The sequence below is a fragment of the Schistocerca gregaria genome, chromosome 7 (genome assembly GCF_023897955.1).
Source record: "Schistocerca gregaria isolate iqSchGreg1 chromosome 7, iqSchGreg1.2, whole genome shotgun sequence".
Taxonomy (NCBI): domain Eukaryota; kingdom Metazoa; phylum Arthropoda; class Insecta; order Orthoptera; family Acrididae; genus Schistocerca; species Schistocerca gregaria.
In genome coordinates, this window is record NC_064926.1 from 536,987,434 (window position 1) to 537,013,268 (window position 25,835).

Genomic DNA, 25,835 nt, shown 5'->3' on the forward strand with positions numbered 1-25,835 from the left:
GCTTCGTCAGGTTAGAGGGAAGGAAAAGGAAAGATGAAAGGATGTGGGTTTTAAGGGAGAGGGTAAGGAGTCATTCCAATCCCGGGAGCGGAAAGACTTACCTTAGGGGGAAGAAAGGATAGGTATATACTCGCGCACACACGCACACACATATCCATCCATACATACACAGACACAAGCAGACATATTTAAAGGCAAAGAGTATGGGCAGAGATGTAAGTCGAGGCGGAAGTGTGGAGGCAAAGATGATGTTGAATGACAAGTGAGGTATGAGTGGCGGCAACTTGAAATTAGCGCAGATTGAGGCCTGGTGGATAACGAGAAGAGAGGATATATTGAAGGGCAAGTTCCCATCTCCGGTGTTCGGATAGGTTGATGTTGGTGGGAAGTATCCAGATAACTCGGACGCTGTAACACTGTGCCAAGATGTGCTGGCCGTGCACCAAGGCATGTTTAGCCACAGGGTGATCCTCATTACCAACAAGCACTGTCTGCCTGTGTCCATTCATGCGAATGGACAGTTTGTTGCTGGTCATTCCCACATAGAAAGCGTCACAGTGTAGGCAGGTCAGTTGGTAAATCACGTGGGTGCTTTCACATGTGGCTCTGCCTTTGATCGTGTACACCTTCCGGGTTACAAGACTGCAGTAGGTGGTGGTGGGAGGGTGCATCGGAAAGGTTTGACACCTGGGGCAGTTGCAAGGGTAGGAGCCTACCCTCTGGCCAACATTAAACTTGAATTGATCTTTTGGAATGATGACCAGTTTCTTAATTATGCTATTTACAAAAATCAGCCTAGTGCTCTGGTTAAGTGACAGTTACTGTCATAAAATTTACCATAAATCTCCTTACTCCAAATATTACAGTTTATAACAACAGTCATTTGAGCATAGCTCTCCATCATTCACCATAAACACTCACAGTGGAATAGGTCTAAAAACATATTTACGAAGTGCAGTCTGGTAAACACAATGTTTGCTCACAACAACCAAAAAGGTTCATGAAGATATTTCAAACATACTTATTAATGAGAGAAATGTCAGTGATGAATGAATTGATCCAGGTGTGACAGTTAAAACAAACATTTGTACACGTCATTGCAGCATTTGAGTTGATGAGCACAAAATTGCATAGGCATGTCAAAAGAGTGACTTATAAGTATCAACTTCACTCTATAACTGGGTGTACTGACACAGAGATGAATGACTGCAGTAAACAAGCTTGTTACATGATGTTAACATGGTAATGTCTCACCATGGACACTTTACGTATACAGATATCACTCATGAAATTGCTCAACGTGGCAACATGACACCGATGTTAACATGGTAATGGTTAGCCATAGACTGAATATTTTTGTGTGAGCGAAAGCTATTTAAAGACTTGTGTATAAATATTTTTGGATTTTGGAAAATAAAAAATGAACAGTTTAAATTTATTAGAACGGAGCTATATGTCCAGACAATAATTTGGTTTATGTATGAAGGTGTTTTTAAAAGTTCTCGGAATCATCAGAACAGGTCAGCGCTAGTGCAACGAGTTGTTCATGGGATATTCATTGGACTGTTGCCTGTAAACATGTGCCATGTCAATGCTCTTGAAAGAGAGCTGTGGTGGTGATGTGGCTCTGTTGTTTCTGCATAACGATTTGTGAAAATAGAAAAAAAGAAAAAAAAAAAAATTTGAGCAGTGATTAAGTACTTCATAAAGAAAGGTATAAAAGCAAAGGACATTCAAGCTGATTTCCCGAATGCACTGGGGGACTCTGCTCCTTCATATTCAACTGTTACCAAGTGGAAAAATGAATTTAAATTTGGTCAGGAGAACTTAGATGATGATCCACACAGTGGTCAGCCAAGATGTGCCAGGAATCGTTAGCGCTAGGATTTCACCCGGAACAAGTCCTGCCCACTCACCCCGGCTTTCCCGGTCTTTGTTCGGCGCCTGGGAATCGCTTCAGTTGACCCACGTCGTTTACCACGTTCGGCTGCACTAGGAGTGAATGTTACATTAATATCTTGCTAGGTCTTAAATTTTGCCAGGTAGTTAAAAGACACGTTACAAAAACCTTGCACAATTGGCCTCAGCTGTGCCAGGTACTTCCACAGCAAACATAAGAGAAAACAATTTAGCACAGAATTCTTTAAATACGGGAAAGTATTCAGATGAATAGCCTATGAAGAAACATACTTCTATGTGAGAAAAAGCACCCAAAGCTACAACATGAAAAACCTACCCTCAAAGAATAATTTGCTTGGAGAAACAGAAACCACAGCACACTTGACAATTGTTTCAGAACTCAGACAGTATATGTGAAACAAGCACCAACGTTCACTATACTTCCAGATGGCATCAAGATTACTTTGTTCTTGCTAGATCGGTCCTAGCTGTTTTGCGTCTTATTCACTGAATAGTTTTGCTGACACGTTTTAGGGGTGGAGGAAGAGCTAGCACAGCATGAAGGACGTTTTACAGCCGTGAATCACTGCACTGTGCGGCTGGTCCCGGTGGAGGTTCAAGTCCTCCCTCGGGCATGGGTGTGTGTGTTTGTTCTTAGGGTAATTTAGGTTAACCAGTGTGTAAGCTTAGGGACTGATGACCTTAGCAGTTAAGTCCCTTAACATTTCACACACATTTGAAACACTGCAGCATTTATATCCTCCATAACTGCTCTGTGACAAACATACACATCATCATTATTATGTTTAAGAAATGGTTTGAATGACATTTACGAAATTAATAAATCTTTTGGTTAAAAACAGACAGGAGAAAGAATAACGACAGATTATTTTCCTGAGACGTTTGCAACAGCATATAGGACACTAATCACACAGAAACAGCCACAATTCTTTATAATCTCATTTATAAAGTGCATTTATGGCATTGGAAGAATTTACAAGTTAAAATTCACCCATTACCCATGCAAATACTATCAAAATACGTCATATAAGCAAACATCTTACTGCTTTCATTAGGAATTTCATAAACAAAACGACTTTCACTTATTTCTATATAATGTTGTTTTTAGGCAACAGAGTTAGTCGACTACATCCGTGGCTTTACTACCGACATGACATATTCAAGACCATTGTTTTCGCACGGTATGTTTGCTCTGCTGTTTTCCTCAAATAAACGTATTATAAAAGTGAATTACTTAATGAAAATTTGTCCCTATTGCCCTTAAACAACATCACGTTATTTTTTGTTTTCTGTTGCTGGCGATGCATTCAATTCTCTATAAATACTTTCATTTCTTTAATAATGCACATTCATATTATATTAATATCCAGAAAAACTTAAATTTCTTATCATAACCGACTCTCATCACAATGTAACGTGTGTTGGACTGTGACGATAACAAGTTTGATGTAGCTTCCAGTTTGTGGAACTGGCGGCTGTTTAGGGGAGGGCCTTACACTGCGGATACGCGTGGAGGGGGGTGAATGGGCGGGACTTGTTCCGGGTGAAATCCTGGCGCTAAGGGTACGTAGATGTGCCACTACTCCAGAAATCATTGCCGACTGAACATGTGTGAAATGGCTCATGCTAGCCAGATGTCATCTGAAAGGGTATATCACATTTTAACTGAAGAATTAGAAATGAAAAATTTATCTGTAAGATGGGCCCCACGCTCTTGATGCTGGATCAAAGACACATGAGAATGGACATATCGAACAAGGTTTGGCCCATTTTAGGAGAAAAAAACAAGATTTTTTTGCATTGGTTTGTGTCTACAGATGAAACTTGGGTGCACTACACCACCCCAGAAACAAAACAACAGTCAAGGCAGCGGAAACATGCTGATTCTCTGCCACCAAAGCGAGCAAAGATAATTCCTTCGGCGGGAAAGGTCATGGCATCAGTGTTCTGGTATGCAAAGGGGGTTCTGGTTGTAGAGTATCCCCCACTAGGCAAACAAACTACTGGAGAATACTATGCTAACCTCCTGGATAAATCGCAATAAAAGATATGTGAAAAAATGCCGGGTTTAGCTAGGAAGAAAGTCATCTTCCATCAAGACAATGCACGCCCGCACACATGTGCCATCACCATGGCAAAATTAAATGTACTAAGGTATGAATTGTTGCCACACCCACCTTATTCACCTGATATGGCTCTGTCAGACTTCCATCTTTTCCATGATGAAAGTTTCAGTGATGTAAGTACTTTTTTTCTATTCCGTTCTGAGAACTTTTCAAACCACCCTCATAATAACTAGTTAGTACATTACAAAAGACGACAGAACTATTTTGTGTGTCTACACTGGGAATTACCTATTTACAAGTACAGTTTCCAGATCTGAAATTATGATAATTTATGCAAGTACCTAATTTATGACAACTGATAAATGAAGGGTTTCAGTTGGTCCAGAAAAATTGTGGCAACCAAACTATAATGGTAAACTTGGGATTTATATAGGTATAATGACACAAAAGGCAACAGTAATTTTGAGTCTGTCTGGAATTCAATATTAATAATCTGTGCAGTCAATAATTTTCTGGAAAAATTAAATAACTTGATGTAAAGTCTGAAATCAGAGCTTTCAAATGGTGCTCAGATTTTTTTTATTATTACTTTATTTCTATATTTTGTACACTTATTATTTTGTTACAATTAATATTTTGTAATATTTATTTATCCCTCAGACTTGATTTTCTGCAGTAGAACCTAAGTTACTGTTTACTGTAATATGAAATCATTTTGTTTTGTTTTTATGTGCTACAATAGATTTTTGACATGTTCCATATTCTGTGATATTGTCACAACATGGATCACCAGAACAAGAAATAAATAAATAAATAATATTTCCTAAGCCACTAATTAGCTCAGTCAACATCTACCATTACATGATAATTTCAGTTATCCATTACTTTTGATTAATATAGTTCCAGTGGAACTAAACACATCACTGTAATCAGCATACTGAAAAATATCATCTCAATAATGAACTCGCATGCAATTTGGTCTGAGTAACATTCTGACAGATTTGGGCATATGCTTCATATAAACAATATGGATAACTTAGACACAAAATGAAAAACGAGGAAAAATATATACAGTTGTTAATAGGAGTGCAACAATAGATGGTGGTAGTGTTCCAACTTGCTTTGTTTCATGTGGAGTGGAGTTTACTATGAACTGGAATTTACTGCCATATTAAAACTATATGCATGGCTAGGACATAATCCACATCCTTAGTTTTTGTGGATGACGCTTTTATCAACTGATCTGTCAAGGCACATGTCTAGATATTGGTAAAAGTGTCATTCTGCCAATGTCTCTTTTCTACTCCCCAAATTCTCCTAAATACCTTGCTTTTACCTATGGAAAATAGAAGAGAGGTGCTAGGTAACTGGAGATCTAATGGCAGCTCAGATATTACTTAGGTAAGAGACAGAACAGAGCAGAATTTTGTATAAGTAAACATACTAACATTTAAAGGAGTTGTTAATAACCACCACAACAAAAATAAAACAAAGCAGAAGAGTGTTGGATAGCAGCTTTGTGCACATAGTAATAACAAAGTGATATAGTGTGTTCAAATCATGTAGCATATGTTTAAAAAATGTAAATTTTTGGGAAGGATAGAGCTGTGCATTAAATAAAGATATATGATAGGTGTTTGAAGGATGAGAAAGAAAACTCAAGCAGAGTACTAAAGAGAAAGTTCAAGGACTTCTAGGTTGAAGGTCCCAGCATGTTATTGACATAAGAGAGGCTCAGTCATTTTTTAAGTAGGCATCAGACTTTGATTCATTGGCATGATATTGGGACAGTATAGTCAGTCCACAAAAGAGACTGCTTATAAAATATTTATGCATCCCATCTCTGAATATTTCTTAAGGGTGTGAGCCCCTTAATAAATAAGGCCAAACAGCATATACGGAATGTATTCAAATGAAAACAGCACTGTATAATCATATGTTTGTTTCACTTGTAAGAGAATGTCATAGGGATGCTAAAAAACCTAACTGACAGATCCTTGAAGATAGACACCAATTATCCTAAAAAAGTCTGCCTACAGAGTTTCAAGAACCAGTACTAAGTGAAAAATCTAGAAATATACTTCATTCCTGTAGAGTCCACAAACAGCAGATTAGACTAATTACAGCATGAATAATCATTTTAAGCAGATAAGCTTTCTGCACTCGATATATGATTGGATCTAGGAGATAACATTTGGTACGATGCTAAGTACCATCTCTCATGCACTTCACAGCTGTTTGCATAGTATATACAAGGGATAATTTCCATGTACTTGTCTGCAATCCTGGTACACATTAAAACCACAACACTACACTACTGCAGCACACTGGTAAATGACCCAAAACAAAGTGGCATAGTGCACTGATAAAGAGGAGTATCATGCAGTAATTTGTTTTTGGCAGCAGTGGAAATGTTTCGGCTGTCTCTGGCCAATCCTGATGATTTCTTTAGCCATCTGGATTGCAACATTTCAGCTGCTGTTGAAAATGACTCATTGCACGACACTCCACTTCATAAATGCGCTGCACTACTTTGTTTGGGCTCCTCTGTGACGTGCTACGATAATGTTGATGGGTATTCCACGTGTATAATAAGTTCCTGAATTCATTTAGTGAGAGCTACACATTAGGTGCAGAGTAATTTTGGTAAAAAAAACAGTCCGTAGTGAGCTACGAGCAGAAAATTTTGTTTCATGGTGGACAAAAGTTCACCTTCTTCAGGGAGAATTTCATGGTATGTGATGACTTGTTTCAATTTTTTTAGTAACTTGGTGCTGACTTTTTCATAAAACAATACTCTTCTGTGCACACAACTTCAGAAGTTTGTACTACAATAAGATTCTATCAATGAAAACTCCATCTCCACTTTTGTATGTGCTGATTTCCTTGGGACAACACTTGCCACTATTTAAAAAAAAAAAAAAAAAAAAAAAAAAAAAAAAAAAAAAAAAAAAAAAGTGTTTATGTATGTGTGAGCGCACACATGTGAGTACATACAGTTTTTTCTTTGAGTTGTTGTTTGTATGTATAAATTACTTTCTTTTATTTTATACAAAACACTGGTAATAACATGATATATGATTTTAAATGTGGACATGACATCTACAGCACAGCTCTGGACTAGATGCCACTTCAGATGTTTGTCTGTTAAATATTGCTGCATATTTATTCAACTACCTTCTAAGATGGCTTCATGAGGGTGAGTGGATCTCATTCTACATTTTCCCATAAATCCAAAGTGATCAACAGGAATTGAAACTGGGATCTCCACTTAAGCTAGCGACACTACTAGACCATGGAGGCAGGCATACTATTTACAGCAATGACCTTTCCACAGACACACACATATAAAGTGTTCTGTTATTTTTTGATGAAAACCTATCTAAATCTGTAAGTCAATTGGCTTACTACCCATCCTGCATATCTGAAAAACCTAATGGGTTTACATATATGATCTAGGTGTAAAATCAATCTTTCCAGTAACAAGATAAAGGATGCTACGTGGCCTATGGGTATGTCATACCCCTGCAACCTTAATCCCCTGTTTCTTACATATTGTTCTGTGCACCTTCTGAGTTTGGAAGCATTTCATATATTCTTTCTTGATGTTATAATTTTTACAGATGTTAATTGTTGGCATGGTGAACCAAAATACATTAAAGTTTATCTTCTAAAACATATCATTTCTAACACAAAATCAACTTTATTTCAGTGCCTTGAAACTGGTTCACTTGTTCTCAATCAACCCTCATCTTGGACCACTTCAGATATCCCTTGGACGAATGGTCATTGACATTGTAAAGTTTTTCTTCATATACAGCTTGGTGCTATTCGCCTTTGCCTGTGGTAAGTAACACTTTCCAACAATCAATGATGATAATAAATGCATTTAATGAAAGAAATAATATTATTTTAAAAATTTAATGTTTCTCTAAAGTACATGGTGAAATTTGCACAAGCCATGCATGAAAGTAGATGAATATTATTAACAGATTATAACTCAGGCTTATTTTAATAAACAACATTTTCCATCAATTCCAAATGCAGATCAGGAAATGTGAAAATTCTGATCTCAGCACCTCATTAATCAATAATGAATCATTCAAACCTCAAAACAGACTTGTAACTTTCGATTTTAATCTTATTTTTGGTATGTCAGTTATTGTCCCTTCACATTTCAACTCTGGAATTTGAATCTTGGCTGTCAATATATTTTTCACTGTTGAGTCCTTTTTTGTACCATGCATGTTTCCTTGTATATGTTTTGAGCAATATTTTTCTTACATGCAAGGGGTTTCTAGCAACAGATGTCACTTAAGCCACCAAAAACGTAAAAAAACTGACAAAAGCTCTGATCTTCTAATTCTCATGATTACATAATGATCTATCATCATCAGAATTTCAACTGGACTAAGAACAGTGTTCACATAGTTCAATTAATTATTGAAACATTTTTGAAATTTCTCATGACTGCCTGACATTGTTGAGTGCTTGTTTCTGAAAATGATGTATATTTCTTTTTAAAGGTCTGAACCAGCTGTTATGGTACTTTGCTGAACTAGAAAGACAGAAATGTTACCACCTGCCTGGAGGTCTGCCTGACTGGGAGAATAACGGTGATTCATGCATGAAATGGAGGAGTTTTGGAAAGTATGTTCATTATTTAAACAGAAAACTATGATCATTTGCTAACTAGCTGCATTAGAGCCAACACACACACACACAGAGAGAGAGAGAGAGAGAGAGAGAGAGAGAGAGAGAGAGAGAGAGAGAGGGAGGGAGGGAGGGAGGGAGGGAGGGAGGGAGGGAGAGAGAGAGAGAGAGAGAGAGAGAGAGAGAGAGAGAGAGAGAGAGAGAGAGATACAAGCACACACTTTAACTTGTTATTTAAGGGAAGGAGATGTAGTTATTTGATTTCATTTGATTTATTTCATGTTCCATAGGTCCAACTGTGTTGTATACACAAGGGCGTGGAACAAGTCAGTTTTTTACAAATACAATCTGATAATCTTATAGCATATACAGAAATTTGAGTACATAATTATATAAAAATAAAATAGAAAGAAACTTCCACATGGGAAAAATATATTAAAAACAAAGATTCCAAGACTTACCAAGCGGGAAAGCGCCGGCAGACAGGCACATGAACAAAACACACAAACACACACACAGAATTACGAGCTTTCGCAACTGGCAGTTGCTTCGTCAGGAAAGAGGGAAGGAGAGGGAAAAATGAAAGGATGTGGGTTTTAAGGGAGAGGGTAAGGAGTCATTCCAATCCCGGGAGCGGAAAGACTTCCCTTAGGGGAAAAAAAGGACAGGTGTACACTCGCACACACACACACACATATCCATCCGCACATACACAGACACATAATATGTCTGCTTGTGTCTGTGTATGTGCGGATGGATATGTGTGTGTGTGTGTGTGCGAGTGTACACCTGTCCTTTTTTTCCCCTAAGGGAAGTCTTTCCGCTCCCGGGATTGGAATGACTCCTTACCCTCTCCCTTAAAACCCACATCCTTTCATTTTTCCCTCTCCTTCCCTCTTTCCTGACGAAGCAACTGCCAGTTGCGAAAGCTCGTAATTCTGTGTGTGTGTTTGTGTGTTTTGTTCATGTGCCTGTCTGCCGGCGCTTTCCCGCTTGGTAAGTCTTGGAATCTTTGTTTTTAATTATATAAAAATTTATACAGTAAATTCTTTGGGCAGCAACACAGAAAAAGAAAATACATATTTTTTTAGGATCATTAAAACACTACAGAAAACAGATACAGAGCACACACGGATACAGAGCTCAGGTTAAATAAAATTCTTAGTGGCATTATGTCAACTTGTATTATATAATAATAAAATATTACAATTTATTTAGTTGAAAATTCATCTAGACTGAAAAAAGCTTTTTCTAGCAGAAATATTTTTAGTGCTTTCTTAAACCTACTCTTGTAATGAATCTTTGTCATTATTTCGGGAGGAAGAGCATTGAAGAGTTTTGCTCCAGTGTAGTGGATACCCTTTTGTGCCAAGCTCAAATTTCTGAGTTCACTGTGTATGTCATTCTTCCTCCATGTGTTATTCTCATGATAATTACTGTTTGGTTGAAATATCTCTATATTTTTACAAACAAAACACATGACAGAAAAAATATATTGGCATGTAGTTGTGTATATTTTAAGATTACACAAACTATTTCTACACGAGTCTCTTGGGCGCAATCCACATATAATTCTTAAAGCTCGCTTCTGTGCAATGAACTCTTTCCTTGCTAATGGTTCGTTGCTCCAAAAAATAATTCCGTACTCAATGAGAGAATAACCATAGTATGCCACTTTTGCAGTGTTACGTTCAACACATCTAGTGACAACCCGTAAAGCATAGGCAGCAGAGCTAAGGCTCTTACAGAGATCAATAATATGTGAAGACCAGTTCATTTTTTTTCAATGTGCACTCCAAGAAATTTTGTTGTTTCCATTCTAACTACTGGTTGATTACCACATGTCACACTTATCTCTCTCTCTCTTTTTCTGCTTTTGTACAGAATTGAATAAAGCTGGTCTTACTGGAATTTAATGAGACCATTAACCTTGAACCAATTAACCACATCTGAGAGTATGTGATTAATGAGTTTCTCAAGATTGTTGTCTGTTCTACTGCTCATAAAAATTGTGGTATCATCAGCAAATAATGTAAACTTACATGGCAGGCTTGTTCATGAGGTAGATCATTTATATAAATCAGGAATAGTAGTGGCCCAAGAATTGAGCCCTGAGGCACTCCACATGTAATGAAACTCCATTCAGAATCTGAGGAAGTATCGCATACTCCACCCGAGCTATTCAAGACTACTTTTTGTTTTATGTCTTGGAGGTACGACTGTAGCCAATTACCTGCAACACCACTTATTCCTACTAATTTTGCTTTTTGCAAGAGAATCCGGTGATGAACACAATCAAACACTATGGATAAATCACAGAAGACACCAACTGCTAGCACTTTTTCATTAAGGGTTTCTAAGAAAGCAAGCTTCATCCAGTGCACACAGCTTCAACAAGGAGGAGTGTTGCAGGGGGAGCAGGCCTTCTCTCCTTCACAAAATGCAGGCACAATATTCATTCTTTGTATTTTTAGTGCACATAAGTACAGAAGTGAGACACAAGGCTAATGAATGCTCAGATGCTTTGTACAATTAAAATTAAAACAGAACCTGCCTTTTACAGTGACATGTTACATCATTTTTAACATGATAATTAGCTCTCAACAAATTTGCTGCAACTGTAATTTAAACTGATTTTCATTATAAAGTGTACATAAAAAGTGCTACAGCACACATTCATAATGATTACTAATTTGATTTTGCTTTTAATCAGGTAGACAGAACAACAGCTTATTTAACCCTTTGTTCCCCACACATTCTGATAATGGATACTTCCACCTGGAATAATTTTACCAACTTCCCTAGAGAGAATGCTCACTCTAGTCTATACTGTACCCCATATATGCCTCCCCCAATGGCTATGGCTGTCTTTGACCCATCTGTAAACCAGACTGTCTCTCCTGAACAGTATTGTGGTTTATTCTCCCACTGCTCCCTGCTTCCAGCTGTTACACTGAAAGGTTTATTGAACCAACTGGAAGCTATTGCATTGTCAATTGACATTTCCCCAACCATTATTCTATTTATCACATTCATTACATTAGTGTTGGGTTCTGGATACTATAGAGGTTTCCAGTTTTTAACTTCTATGCCTCTGCTGCCGCAACCACTGTAACCTCCAGATGTAATGGGGGCATGTTCAACATGCTCTTCATCCCAACAGTGGCTGCACTGCTAATTCCACCTGTTATGGCTGGGCATCTCAATTTCTACACATCCCAAGCTTCTTAACAGACACTTCTATTTTCTTCCACCATACTACAGCCCCATAAATTATCATAGGTTTTTTATGGAGGTGTATATCCAGTATATATATTTCTGGTACTTGAATGTTAGTTTTTACAGCAGGCCTCTCTAGTGCACATAAGAGCACTTTTTGCCTTGGAACTTACATTGTTTATATGAAGAAGCCATATAACTTTGAATCCAGGCTTAGCCCTAGGTGCTTCACTATCCCCTCTGCTGATGGAATTTCATCAATGAGCTTAAGATTAATGTATGTGTTTTGGAAATGCTTTATTGTGAAAGTTTATTATGAAAGTTTTCCTGAGACTGACCCTTACATTATGTTTCACAAATCAGTCTTGCACAATTTTCAGAGAAAATTGTGCCCTTGTTCTACTGGCACTTGCAAATTTGCCAAATATTACTATGAGTAAATCACCTGCATGTCCTTGTCAAACTATCCTCTACAATCTATGTTTCATAATAGTTGGGACAAAACTCCTCCTTGCAGATGCCCTCTGGTGATGTTGACCACCATTTGCCCATTCATCATGATGGCTTCTGTCTTTCATCTACACAACATGGTGTTACTCCACGGTCTTAATGTTCTGCTCTTCTGCAACTTTATCCATGTTTTTGAAGGTTATATTACTAAAAGTCCCTCTCAATATCCAGCAAGATGCAGAGAGTAGTTTCCCAAAAAGTGTATAGCTTTTTCCAATTCCTCAACAAGTGGGTGAAGCACTTTTCTGCATCATTTTCCTGGCTGACATGTTGGTTGGTTTTTATGTAGATAAGCCTTAGTTAACCTCCTTTTCCAAACATGTTCACTGACCTATTTTCCTAATGTCTTTAAAAGGAAGGGGGACAGACTGACTGATGTCATATCCTTAACATTGGTATGTTCACTTCTCAAAGGCTTTGGAATGAAAGCAAAATTTGCTATTCTTCAAGCATTAGGAATGACTCCTGCTGCTCGACTGATTCTGAACAGCTGCATAGGAGTTGTATTAATCCCTGTCCTGCTTGTTGCAGTAAAACTGGAAAGATTCCATCTGGGCCTGGTGATCTGAACATTTGAAACATTCCCACTGTCTATTGAATTTTCTTGTAGTCATCACATTTTCTGGCAGATTTCCAAATCACCCCTTGGTTATCTATACACTAGTAACTCAGAGGAACTGAATCTTGATGTGTGTTATCTGCCAGTGTGCACTGATAGAAGAGAATGTTGGGGAGCACATCCATCATCTTGTCCTTTGATACCCACCATCCTCCCTCCTTAGAGTGCCTCCTGGATTTGTTTGTATTCTTGTGAGCATTTTGTTCAGTCTTCTGGCCTTGACAGCTGTACCTTTCACTTCCTCACAGAATACCTTCCAGGACAATAGTTTTGTGTGGTTAATTGCATGGTTGTATTTGGCAAGGGCCTTCTGATATTTTGTCTATTAGCCTTTCTTTCTTGTAAAGTTAAACAGTCTTCTTACCTGCTTCCCAGTACAATCCTGTTTGTGTACGTCTTGATTGTTGGACAGTTTTTCAAGTGTGGGGTCATCATGCCAGATATTACTTCATCTACCATTTCCTCTAAATCTACTGGATTTCTTATCAAAGTTTTAACTTCACATAAGTGTGAGTTTAGATCTTTCCTATATGAGAGGCGAGTCTTTGAAGAGAATAGAAGCTTTCAAAATGTGGTGCTACAGAAGAATGCTGAAGATTAGATTGGTAGATCACATAACTAATGAGGAGGTATTGAATAGGATTGGGGAGAAGAGGAGTTTGTGGCACAACTTGACTAGAAGAAGAGATCGAGGCATCAAGGGATCACCAATTTAGTATTGGAGGGCAGTGTGGAGGGTAAAAATCGTAGAGGGAGACCAAGAGATGAATACACCAAGCAGATTCAGAAGGATGTAGGTTGCAGCAGGTACTGGGAGATGAAGAAGCTTGCACAGGATAGAGTAGCATGGAGAGCTGTATCAAACCAGTCTCAAGACTGAAGACCACAACAACAACAACATAAGAGTCTTAGTCTGTTTCCTTGGATTCCCATAGGAATAACAACCATTTCAAAGCCAAACTTATTATACCTGTGGGCAGGTGAGGACGGCTCCTCTGCCAGGTGAGGATGGCTCCACTGCCACATATCACTGTTTGATGTAACTAACCACTATAATGCACCCAAAAATTACGTCAGTTACTTCATCTCTTCTTCTATTCCTGAAGATAAGTTCAAGACTAGTATTCAAGATTTCTAAATTGCTACCCAATAGGTATTCAGTTACGTACTCACCTCTTCTGTTGGTGTTCCTGCTTCCCACAACAGGTTGTGAGCATTGGCATCACAACCAATCAACAGTCATTCATTCAGCTGCAAGCAGCAGTCTACCAATCTTCTCATTACTTGGATAGGAAAAGCACTGTCCTCTTAAGGAAGGTACACTAAGGTCAACAAAAATTCCTCTGTGTTTACTTCCTTACCCTCTTACATCCTGATGGTCACTAAGTCCTTCAAGAAGCAGTTCACCATTGGCATTAATGAAATTCCATTTTTGATATAAATTAATGTTCTGTTGTTTTTTAGAGTTCTAGTGAAAATCAGTTTACCTCCAGTCCCTCCAAGGACTGACATGCACTCTTTGTTGTTGTTGTGGTCTTCAGTCCTGAGACTGGTTTGATGCAGCTCTCCATGCCACTCTATCTTGTGCAAGCTTCTTCATCTCCCAGTACCCACTGCAACCTACATCCTTCTGAATCTGCTTAGCGTATTCATCTCTTGGTCTCCCTCTATGATTTTTACCCTCCACACTGCCCTCTAATACTAAAGTGGTGATCCCTTGATGCCTCAGAACATGTCCTACCAACCAATCCCTTCTTCTGGTCAAGTTGTGCCACAAACTTCGCTTCTCTCGAATCCTATTCAATACTTCCTCATTAGTTATGTGATCTACCCATCTAATCTTCAGCATTCTTCTGTAGCACCACATTTCGAAAGCTTCTATTCTCTTCTTGTCCAAACTAGTTATCGTCCATGTTTCACTTCCATACATGGCTACAATCCATACAAATACTTTCAGAAATGACTTCCTGACACTTAAATCTATACTCGATGTTAACAAATTTCTCTTCTTCAGAAACGCTTTCCTTGCCATTGCGAGTCTACATTTTATATCCTCTCTACTTCGACCATCATCAGTTATTTTGCTCCCCAAATAGCAAAACTCCTTTACTACTTTAATCGTCTCATTTCCTAATCTAATTCTCTCAGCATCACCCAACTTTATTCGACTACATTCCATTATCCTCGTTTTGCTTTTGTTGATGTTCATCTTATATCCTCCTTTCAAGACACTATCCATTCCGTTCAACTGCTCTTCCAAGTCCTTTGCTGTCTCTGACAGAATTACGATGTCATCAGCGAACCACAACATTTTTATTTCTTCTCCATGGATTTTAATACCTACTCCGAATTTTTCTTTTGTTTCCTTCACTGCTTGCTCAATATACAGATTGAATAACATCGGGGAGAGACTGCAACCCTGTCTCACTCCCTTCCCAACCACTGCTTCCCTTTCATGTCCCTCGACTCTTATAACTGCCATCTGGTTTCTGTACAAATTGTAAATAGCCTTTCGCTCCCTGTATTTTACCCCTGCTACCTTTACGAATTTGAAAGAGAGTATTCCAATCAACATTGTCAAAAGCTTTCTCTAAGTCCACAAATGCTAGAAACGTAGGTTTGCCTTTCCTTAATCTAGCTTCTAAGATAAGTCGTAGGGTCAGTATTGCCTCTCGTGTTCCAATATTCCTACGGAATCCAAACTGATCTTCCCCGAGGTCGACTTCTACTAGTTTTTCCATTCGTCTGTAAAGAATTTGCGTTAGTATTTTGCAACTGTGACTTATTAAACTGATTGTTCGGTAATTTTCACATCTGTCAACACCTGGTTTCTTTGGTATTGGAATTATTATATTCTTCTTGAAGTCTGAGGGTATTTCGCCTGTCTCATATATTTTGCTCACCAGATGGTAGAGTTTTGTCAGGACTGGCTCTCCCAAGGCCGTCAGTAGTTCCAATGGAATGTTGTCTACTCCGATGCACTCTTTATATAAAGAGAATTCCTGGACCATTGTTATCTCCACTTCCTGTCTTCCCAGAAGCAACTCCAATGGCACTTACTCCCTTACTGTATTGCAGGTTTATCTGTAATGCTTCCAGCCACCAACTTGCCACCATTGTCACTTCCAATGTCCGTAATTTCCTTGAGAGAAATCTGCAAGAAGTTCTAGGTCCTGTGCTGGCAATGCCTTCAGAGATTTCTCACTGACTTCCACCACATGGGTTTTGCCATCAGATACAACCATCCAGTTATTACCCGCTGTAGTCACCTATCCAGACTTTCAGGTTCTGCACCTGTTCTTTCTCAGACAGGGTCTTTGGAGGAACATACTTGTGAAGTTTTGGTATCCAAATTCTCCACTTCTTCTGACTTGTTTGATGCAGCCCACCATGAATTCCTCTCCTTTACCAACCTTACAGTAGCAATTGCACCCAATGTCTATAATTATTTGATGGATATACCCCATCTCTGTCTTCCTCTACAGTTTTACTCTCTATACCTCCCTCTAGTCCCATGGAAGTTATTCCATGATGCCTTAACAGATGTCTTGTCATTCAGCACCTTCTTGTTGTCAGTGATTTTAGTATGTTCCTTTCCTTGCCGAATCTGCAGAGAACCTCCTCATTTCTTACCTTATCAGTCCACCTAATTTTCAACATTCTTTGTAGCAGCACATCTCAAAAGCTTTGATTCTCTTCTGTTCTGGATTTCCCACAGTCCACGTCTCAGTACCATATATGCTGTGCTCCAAACATGCACTCTGAGAAATTTCTTCCTCAAGTTAAGACCTATGTCTGATACTAGCAGATGTCTCTTGACCAGGAATGAATTTTTGACCAGTGCTAGTCTGCTTTTTACATCCTCGTTGCCCCATCTGTCATAGGTTATTTTGCTGCCTAGATAACAGAATTCCTTAACTTTGTCTACTTCATGATCTCTAATTGTAATGTGCAGTAACCTCATATATTTTTTCTGTCTCTTCATCTTTGGCTGGCGATGTCGGCATGTACACCTGAACTATCACTGTCGGTGTTGGTTTGCTGTCGATTTGGATGAGAATATCCATATCACTGAACTGTTCACAGTGGCTCAACCTCTGCACTACTTTCCTATTCATAGTGAATCCTACTCTCACTACACCATTTTCTGCAGTTGTTGATATTATTCTACATTCATCTGTCCAGAAATCCTTGTTTTCCTTCCATTTCACTTCACTGACCCCTACTATACCTAGATTGGGCCATAGAATTTCCCTTTCCAGATTTTCTGTCTTCGATATCACGTTCAAACTTCTGACATCCCACACCCCAAATTGTAGAATGTTCCCTCCCGAAGATCTGAATGGGATACTATTCCGGAATCTTTGGTAATGGAGAAATTATTATAATGCTTCTTCAATTACAGGCCACACATCCTGTGTATTTAATGCAGTTGTTTCCATAGCCTTCTGCATCCTCATGCTGTTGGTAATTGCTGATTCTTCTCGCTTTACGGGCAGTTTCCCACCCCAAGAGCACGAGAGAGCCCTAAACTTCTATCCAATCCTTTGCCACTTTGATAATGATGATGATGATGATGATGATGTTTGGTTTGTGGGGCACTCAACTGCGTGGTTATCAGGGCCCATACAAATTCCCAACCTTTGCTCAGTCCAATCTCACCACTTTCATGAATGATGATGAAATGATGAGGACAACACAAACACCCAGTCATCTCGAGGCAGATGAAAACCCTGACCCTGCCAGGAATCAAACCTGGGACCTCATGCTCGGGAAGTGAGAACGCGACCGCAGGACCATGAGCTGCGGACTCTGCCACTTTGACAAGGCCACTGGCTATGTGAGGGCGACTTCTTATGCCGGAAATCTTCAACCGCCATTGTTGATAATTTTTATTCAAAATTTAAGTGATGGCTTTGTTCTAAACCAGGACTGAGGGTGTTTTCATTACTAATCAAAGATGCTACCTGTAGAACACGGGTGCATTTTGGGTACCATCTGATTATGCCAATTCACTGCTCCCTTCCCCTCACAGAAAAATATTGGAGCACCTTTGTCTAGACAGATCCTTAAGAATTTGGGGCCTAGACTCACATCCTTCCAAATCTTTTCAAAGAGAACCATATGAACAGCTACTCCTGCTGCTAGGTGATACTGACCAGTAAATACCCCTGTTGGGTAACTGACATCCTAAAAGCCAATACTGCAGTATTGTAAGTATGGTTCCTCGTTTGCTGCCTCAACTTCTTCTGTATCCAGTGGCCCTCAGAAGGGGCAGGTAGACCTCTCAGTTACACTCCTCTCTTGTTCTTTTGTTCGCTTTCTTAGAAGTGGAAGGCGTCCCATGCACAAGGTATTAGGTTTAAGACCTTTTAATTCCTCCATTTGTGTTTAGGGAGCCATTCTTTGCCTTGCTTTTCTGTTGTTTTTTTCTCTAAGAAGTTTCCTCGAATGAGCCCCAAGAAAGGATTTGCGCTAGATCTGGTCCAACTTCCCCCTTATGTCTTCAACCTCTTGGACTGGTATATCACCCAACCAAGTTGCAGAAATGGCTTCCATTGGTTCCAAAGCCAATGTTTAGGTATTTGAGGTATCATCAAATCCTTCAGTTTTTAAACTGTTTTCCATGTTCTCCATTTTGGGCCCATGAGAATTGGGGATATATCAGGTCATTACCAAGCCGGTATAATGCTAATTACTCTGAAGTCGCCCAATGTCTCTAAGGCTCCATTCATGACACATCTTCCTATGTGCCACACACTCTTTTGTATGGATTACATCACATCTTGGGTTCAGTACCTAGTGTGCTGGGAAAAGGATTATGGAAATGTCAGTATGTGGGAAGAACGGGGTCTTGTAGGCCATGCTTTGTCAAGTTCATCTACTGGGACCTTTCTGGCTTGGGAGATCTTGCCACTAGCTACACTACCACTCGCATATCCCTTATCTTCACACAAGCATGCAAATCTAAGCTCGTATTGTTACTGCTACAATATGGAGGTGTCCCCTGTAGAGTGTAGAGGGATAATAACATAAGTGAAGCTCAAACTGACAATCTCAAATAGGACACATAGCTACTCACTACATAGAGGAGGCACAGAGCAGAGGACAGACACATTTTAGGTCCATTAAGAGGTGGACTAAGCTACTGGACAAAGTTTCAGATGTATAAAAAACCATACAAACACACATTATTACACATACAACTCCCACACACATGGTCATTGTCATCTTTGGGCACTATGGTCTGGTTGTGATGGGCAGCCGTCTCAGTTGAGGTGAGCAGTGGGGGGTATAGTACACCTGGATAGTCCTTTCTCCTTCTCTGTTCCTTCCCTCTCCCCTTTCCTATCCAGCACAGCCTCCCAATGCTACACCAAAAAGCCCACCTACCTGTCCCCACCACGTCCATGCACACCCACACAGGCAGCACTACAGCATCTTCCCCCAAACCCCACACTGCCCGTTCCCCTGTCCACCTCACACCCATCTGTACCCGTTCTACCCACAGCTACACTGCTCACCACTCTTGGGTTTTAGCATCCAGAGACAACAATTGTGTGTGTGTGTGTTTCTAAATCTGAAGACGAGCTTTGTCCAATAGCTAGCCTACTTTTAAATGTACATTTAAACTGCCTGTCTGCCATTCATACTACCTCTCTGTTGTGAGTAGCAATCATATCCTATTTCACATTGTTTGAGATCCCAACTAGAGCAGATGTCCACCCTGATAGGTAAGTGGTCAGGTAGGTGGGCTTTTTGGTGTAGCTTACACTACACTGTGGGCCCAGGTTCGATTCCCAGATGGGTCGGGTAGTTTCTCCACTCAGGGACTGGATGTTGTGCTGGCTTCATCACATTTCATCCCCATCCAGTGCACAGGTCGCTCAATGTGGCGTCAAATGTAATAAGACCTGCACCATGGCAGCCGGACTCGCCCCGCAAGGGGCCTCCCGGCCAATGACACCAAACAGTCATTTCCACTTTACCAGAGCAGATTAAAGGAAAACATCAAAGCAGTGCAGAAGCATGCTGCTAGATTTATTACCAGTAGGTTCAGTCAAAATGCAAATATTATGGAAAGCATTATGAAATCAAATGGGAATTACCAGATATGGCTTTCTTTTCTTTATTGAGGAAATTTAGAGCACTGGCATTTGCAGTTGAGTGGAGGACAATTCTACTGCTGCCAACATGTGTGTCATGTAATGACCACAAAGACAAGATAAGATAAATTATGGTTCATATGGAGGCGAATAGACAATTGTTTTTCCTTTAATCCATTTGTGAGTGGAATAGGATAGGAAATGACTAGTGGTATAAGGTAGCCTGTGCCATGCACCATATGATTTCAGCAGGAGTATGAGTGCAGAGTTGCCAGACTGCACACAAAACATTCTCTTAATCTTTCATTTCATTCAACTTGCTTAAAACTTTGCATCATTGAGAGAACAAAGACATAGCTTGTATTAAGCATTTTGATAGATGTGCAATGTCCTTTTTTTTTAATTTTATGTTTATTTCCTGTTGTAACGCATAAGATTATATAGGAGAAATTTATATTAATACATTTTCTGATAACAAGACTGAGCTTGTGAAATGCTGAAAACTTTTTAATTGTTCAATATAAGTAAATCCATTTTCCAAAAAAATCTGAAGAATACTTTCATCTGTCTCAAAGACTAATTTTCTCATAAATATTTGACATATCTTGAGTTAAATGGGACATTAATGCTCTGCCTGATATTTAAAAGCTACGTTGACACACATTTTGTTATGAGAAACAGATTTCTGGATTTATAACTAACTTGTTGCTACATCTCTAAGTAGCCTGCTTGTTAAATACTTATTAAATAAAAATTTGTTATTAATCACAGTGAGGGAACCTATCTTCATTATAGGCCCAGCTATTCAGAGCAAGAAGATTACCAACTCAAAACCACATCAGGAATGCTGAATGACACTGCAAGCAGTGTAAAAAAATTCTTTACTTTCGTAAAGCCTGCAAACAGGAAGAATGTTCTTACTATTACAGTGGTGTTGCAGACTGAATGAGGAACATAATGAGAGCAACAAACAAAATTCCTGTACATAATTAACTCCCATCTCTTTTCAGTCCAAACATTTTTGGGAAATATGTATCTTATGAAAGAATATTAAACTGGTTTTTTAACAATAAATTTTTAATAAGCAGTGAGTTTTGGTTTCTGTAGATGATTCTCTACAGAGGAAACAATTTATGACCTCATAAATTAGGTTCTAGCAGAATTAAACAAGAAACAAAGTACCTGTTGACATTTTATGTGACCTTGCCAAGGCCTTCAAGTGCATAATTTTAAAATTCTGTTGGGGGAACTAAAAATATTATGGAATTAAAGGCACATCCCTTCAATAGTTGAAGTTGTACTTCAGCAACAGAAAACGGGGTCAAATTAACAAGTGATACTATGGGATATTCAGTAGGAAAGGTAAGTTTGTCATAAATAAATGCACAGCTAATAATTAATAACATTTATTCACACTAGCACTAGGTACACTTGCAGAGAGAGATAAACAAACTATGTATGATATTCAGACAGAAGCAAAGACAGGACTTTATTGTCAACAATAAGTTTGCTAATTTGATGTGGCCAATACCAATGAATTCAGTTTGTGATGCCACCACATCAGCCCCCCTTTTTTTGAAACTTGGTGCCCCCTGTACATTGGGAAGGTGGCACTGGACTTGTCTGTCAGTTTTTGTGGAAACAGCCAGTGAAGGCATGGGCAACTCCTGTTCTGCAGGTGTTGCTTCAGTGTCCTCCAATGGTGCCAGGGTTTGAGCGAAACTGTCCGTATAAGTGTCAGCCTCAACATTGGAGTGCAATGTTGTGGGTTGCGTAAGGATTGCACACTCATAGGTGAACACAGTTCTGAGTTACATTTGTCTCCTATATGCCATTCTTGCCAATTTTAAAATGTTAGCTTCCTCCTGCAAGGCCCAGAGGGGAAAATAAAATATTGGTCTAATTCATTACCCCTGAGCCACACTTGGAAAGTTTTCCGCAAATATTTGTGCACAAACACTCTTGAATTTCCATGTCTGACAGGGTTGGTACTTGGTAGACTGGTTGTTTCTCATTCTGGTGCTGAATTGTTGCACAAACTGTGTACTTAACACAGGGACAGCCGAACATAAAGAAGCTGGCATGATTTGCCATAAATTAATTGTGAAGGAGAGCATTTTGTGTGTTCCTTCACTGTCATTCTCAATCTAAGCAGGACCAGAGGCAGTGCTTCGGATTATGATGAGCAGCTACACTTTAGGACAGTTTCAATCATGTGGCATAAATGCTCTACCATCCCACTGCTGGCAAGCTAGCATGTAGTGCGGAGGTGGTTGCAGCTGCACAGTAGTAGAAGTTCCTGGAAAAGTAGCCTTTCACATTGTCTCCCTCAGCCTGCAGCAGTGGTTTGTAGAACGCCAAACATGGAGAACCACAAGTGCACCAGTGCTCTCACAACCGAATCGGCAGCTATGTCATGGCCTGTGGTGATTTTTGCCCTCCTGGTAAAATGACTGATGACTGTAACTAAACAGTGATGTCCCAAATAATACGATAGAGGGGCCACAATGTCCACAATGTCTCCCTACTTGACACTCATATACAACCGCTCGCTCATCGATAGATCTGTACCTACAGATTCGAAAATTGAGCAGGTTGCACCAGTGTTTAAGAAGGGTAGTAGGAGTAATCCATCTAACTACAGACCTATATCATTGACGTCGGTTTGCAGTAGAGTTTTGGAGCATATACTGTATTCAAACATTATGAATCACCTCGAAGGGAACGATCTATTGATATGTAATCAGCATGGCTTCAGAAAACATCGCTCTTGTGCAACGCACACGAAGTAATGGCTGCTATTGACAGGGGATCTCAAGTTGACTCCGTATTTCTAGATTTCCGGAAAGCTTTTGACACCGTTCCTCACAAGCGACTTCTAATCAAGCTGCGGGCCTATGGGGTATCATCTCAGTTGTGCGACTGGATTCGTGATTTCCTGTCAGGAAGGTCGCAGTCTGTAGTAATAGATGGCAAATCATCGAGTAAAACTGAAGTGATATCAGGTGTACCCCAGGGAAGCGTCCTCGGACCTCTGCTCTGATCTATATAAATGACCTGGGTGACAATCTGAGCAGTTCTCTTAGGTTGTTCGCAGATGATGCTGTAATTTACCGTCTAGTAAGGTCATCCGAAGACCAGTATCAATTGCAAAGCGATTTAGAAAAGTATGATGTGGCAGGTGGCAGTTGACGCTAAATAACGAAAAGTGTGAGGTGATCCACATGAGTTCCAAAAGAAATCCGTTGGAATTCGATTACTCGATAAATAGTACAATTCTCAAGGTTGTCAATTCAACTAAGTACCTGGGTGTTAAAATTACGAACAACTTCAGTTGGAATGACCACATAGATAATATTGTGGGGAAGGCGAGCCAAAGGTTGCGTTTCATTGGCAGGACACTTAGAAGATGCAACAAGTCCACTAAAGAGACAGCTTACACTACACTCGTTCGTCCTCTGTTAGAATATTGCTGCGCGGTGTGGGATCCTCACCAGGTGGGATTGACAGAGGACATTGGAAGGGTGCAAAAAAGGGCGGCTTGTTTTGTATTATCACATATCAGATATGATACGCGAATTGGGATGGAAGCCATTACAGAAAAGACGTTTTTCGTCGCGGCGAGATCTTTTTACGAAATTTCAGTCACCAACTTTCTCTTCCGAATGCGAAAATATTTTGTTGAGCCCAACCTACATAGCTAGGAATGATCATCAAAATAAAATAAGAGAAATCAGAACTCGAACAGAAAGGTTTAGGTGTTTGTTTTTCCCATGCACTGTTCGGGAGTGGAATGGTAGAGAGATAGTATGATTGTGGTTCGATGAACCCTTTGCCTAGCACTTAAATGTGAATTGCAGAGTAGTCATGTAGATGTAGATGTATATGTGAAAATCCTGCTGATGGCACTGGAATGTGGACAATTGGCACAATGGTGTCCCTGCTGTTCTTCTTATGCTGGCATACCAAGCATGCATGTGCCCATGTGTGATAGTTTTTTTGTACTCAGGCCACACAACTTTGTTAAAGACTACTTTGGCTGGGGCTCAGATTCCTGGGTGGGCTAGATTATGCTGTGCACTGAAAACTTCAAGGTGAAATTGTTATAGGATGCAACACTGTTTCTCTGTTGCTACATTATACCAAATTCCATCAGGCACATTAGGAGCTGACACACATCTGAGTGCCAATGCTTTGGCACAGTTTCATGAGATACAATATGAGACGAGGTTGTTTCAGCATACTATATGGCACAAATTAGTTGTGAAATGTTTAATATACTCATCCTGCCAGCACTGATGCAGTGAGCTGTCTCTGTCTTGCTGAAAGAGAGCTGCTAGCAACTTGTGCCCCATAAAGATTGCAAGTGTCTCCCTTCGACAGATGGCTGGAAATGCTTGATAGCTTAGTAGATAGTGAGCAATTTGCGACCAATAGCACTCCATTTTTACCGCTGTTGTGTCAAGTTTCCAGAAAAGAATGTGAGTGACTGCCATTTGCCATTACCTTTTGTTGAAGAGCTGCACTCACTGTTGTTTGGCTCTTATCAACCATAAGCACCATAGGGTGTCCCAGCATTGTTGCCTGTGGCAGATGTTTCTTTAGGTCATGGAAAGCTGCTTCAACCTCTTGAATCCACTGTATTTTATAATTTTCTGTACTATATTTACGGTTGGGTAATGCTGCGAGGGGCTCCTGGGCACAGCTAGATTAGAAAAGTGGCATCTATAACAATTGAGCATACCGAGGTTGTAACAATTCAGCATATCGAGGTTGTGGGAGGGGGCATCTGTTATACTGGTTTGATCCACTCCGTCAATAGTGACAAGCCTGTCCCACAGACAAGTATCCCAGTAATTTAACTTCAGGTTTCCCTCTTATGCAGTTTTTGATGTTAATGATTATGCCATATTCTTGTACGCAACAGAAAAGTTGCTGCAGATGTTCAACATGCTCTTCTACTGAAGTGGAGCGTATTAGAATGTCATCCATATAGCATAATCCGAACAGTAATTCATGTAGCACCTCATCAATAAACTGCTGCCAAGTTTGGGCAATGTTTCTGAGGCCATATAACATAAAGAAGTATTGAAACAAGGTGAATTGAGTGATTACTGCTGCTGCTTGATATCAGTTGGAGTTGCAAGAATTTGAGAAAACACCTTGTTGCATTTTATAACACTGAATATTTTGGACTGGTAATGGTGCAATTAAAAACAACCATGTTGCGTACAGGGTAATAGTCTGCAATTGCAAGGGAATTAAGTGCTCTATAGTCTCCATGGATTACCCTTTTAATGGGTCATGTGGAATAGGGAGCCCCAAGGACTATCAGAGCTAGTCAGAACAACTACTATAAGAATTCAATCAATCTCTGCTTGCTCTGCAAGAAACTTCTCTGGAGGCAGTTAATGTGGATGGGAGGTGACGAGTTGACCTTGTGGCGTGTGGATATGACGTTGAGCAATGTGTGTGCTCTTCCTGGTGGTTCTGGCAATGTTGCTGAGTGCTGGAAAGTCCTGGAGGAAGAACGAAAAAGTAGTTCATCTGGCAACGCTGTAACACTGCCTGTAGCATATGAATTGTTATGAGTCACAGAGTGCTTCTTGCATGATGTACACTTGTGCATTCCACACTGCTGTGAGTATGAAATCGAATCATAATACCCTGGCACAGATAACACAGTACAGGAACTGGAAATCTTTGTGCAGGAAGCTATGGGCACATTGTACTTCGTTTGAC

General features: G+C 39.7%; 1 protein-coding gene across 1 annotated transcript in view; it reads left to right on the forward strand.

Moving 5' to 3' along the window:
• LOC126282065 (transient-receptor-potential-like protein) overlaps nucleotides 1-25,835 on the forward strand; it is a 190,140-nt gene that overhangs the window by 75,645 nt on the left and 88,660 nt on the right. Inside the window, exons 11-12 of the mRNA XM_049981509.1 lie at nucleotides 7,699-7,832; nucleotides 8,513-8,636. Of these exons, the coding sequence (XP_049837466.1) occupies nucleotides 7,699-7,832; nucleotides 8,513-8,636 (258 nt within the window). The remainder of the gene's footprint in view (nucleotides 1-7,698; nucleotides 7,833-8,512; nucleotides 8,637-25,835) is intronic.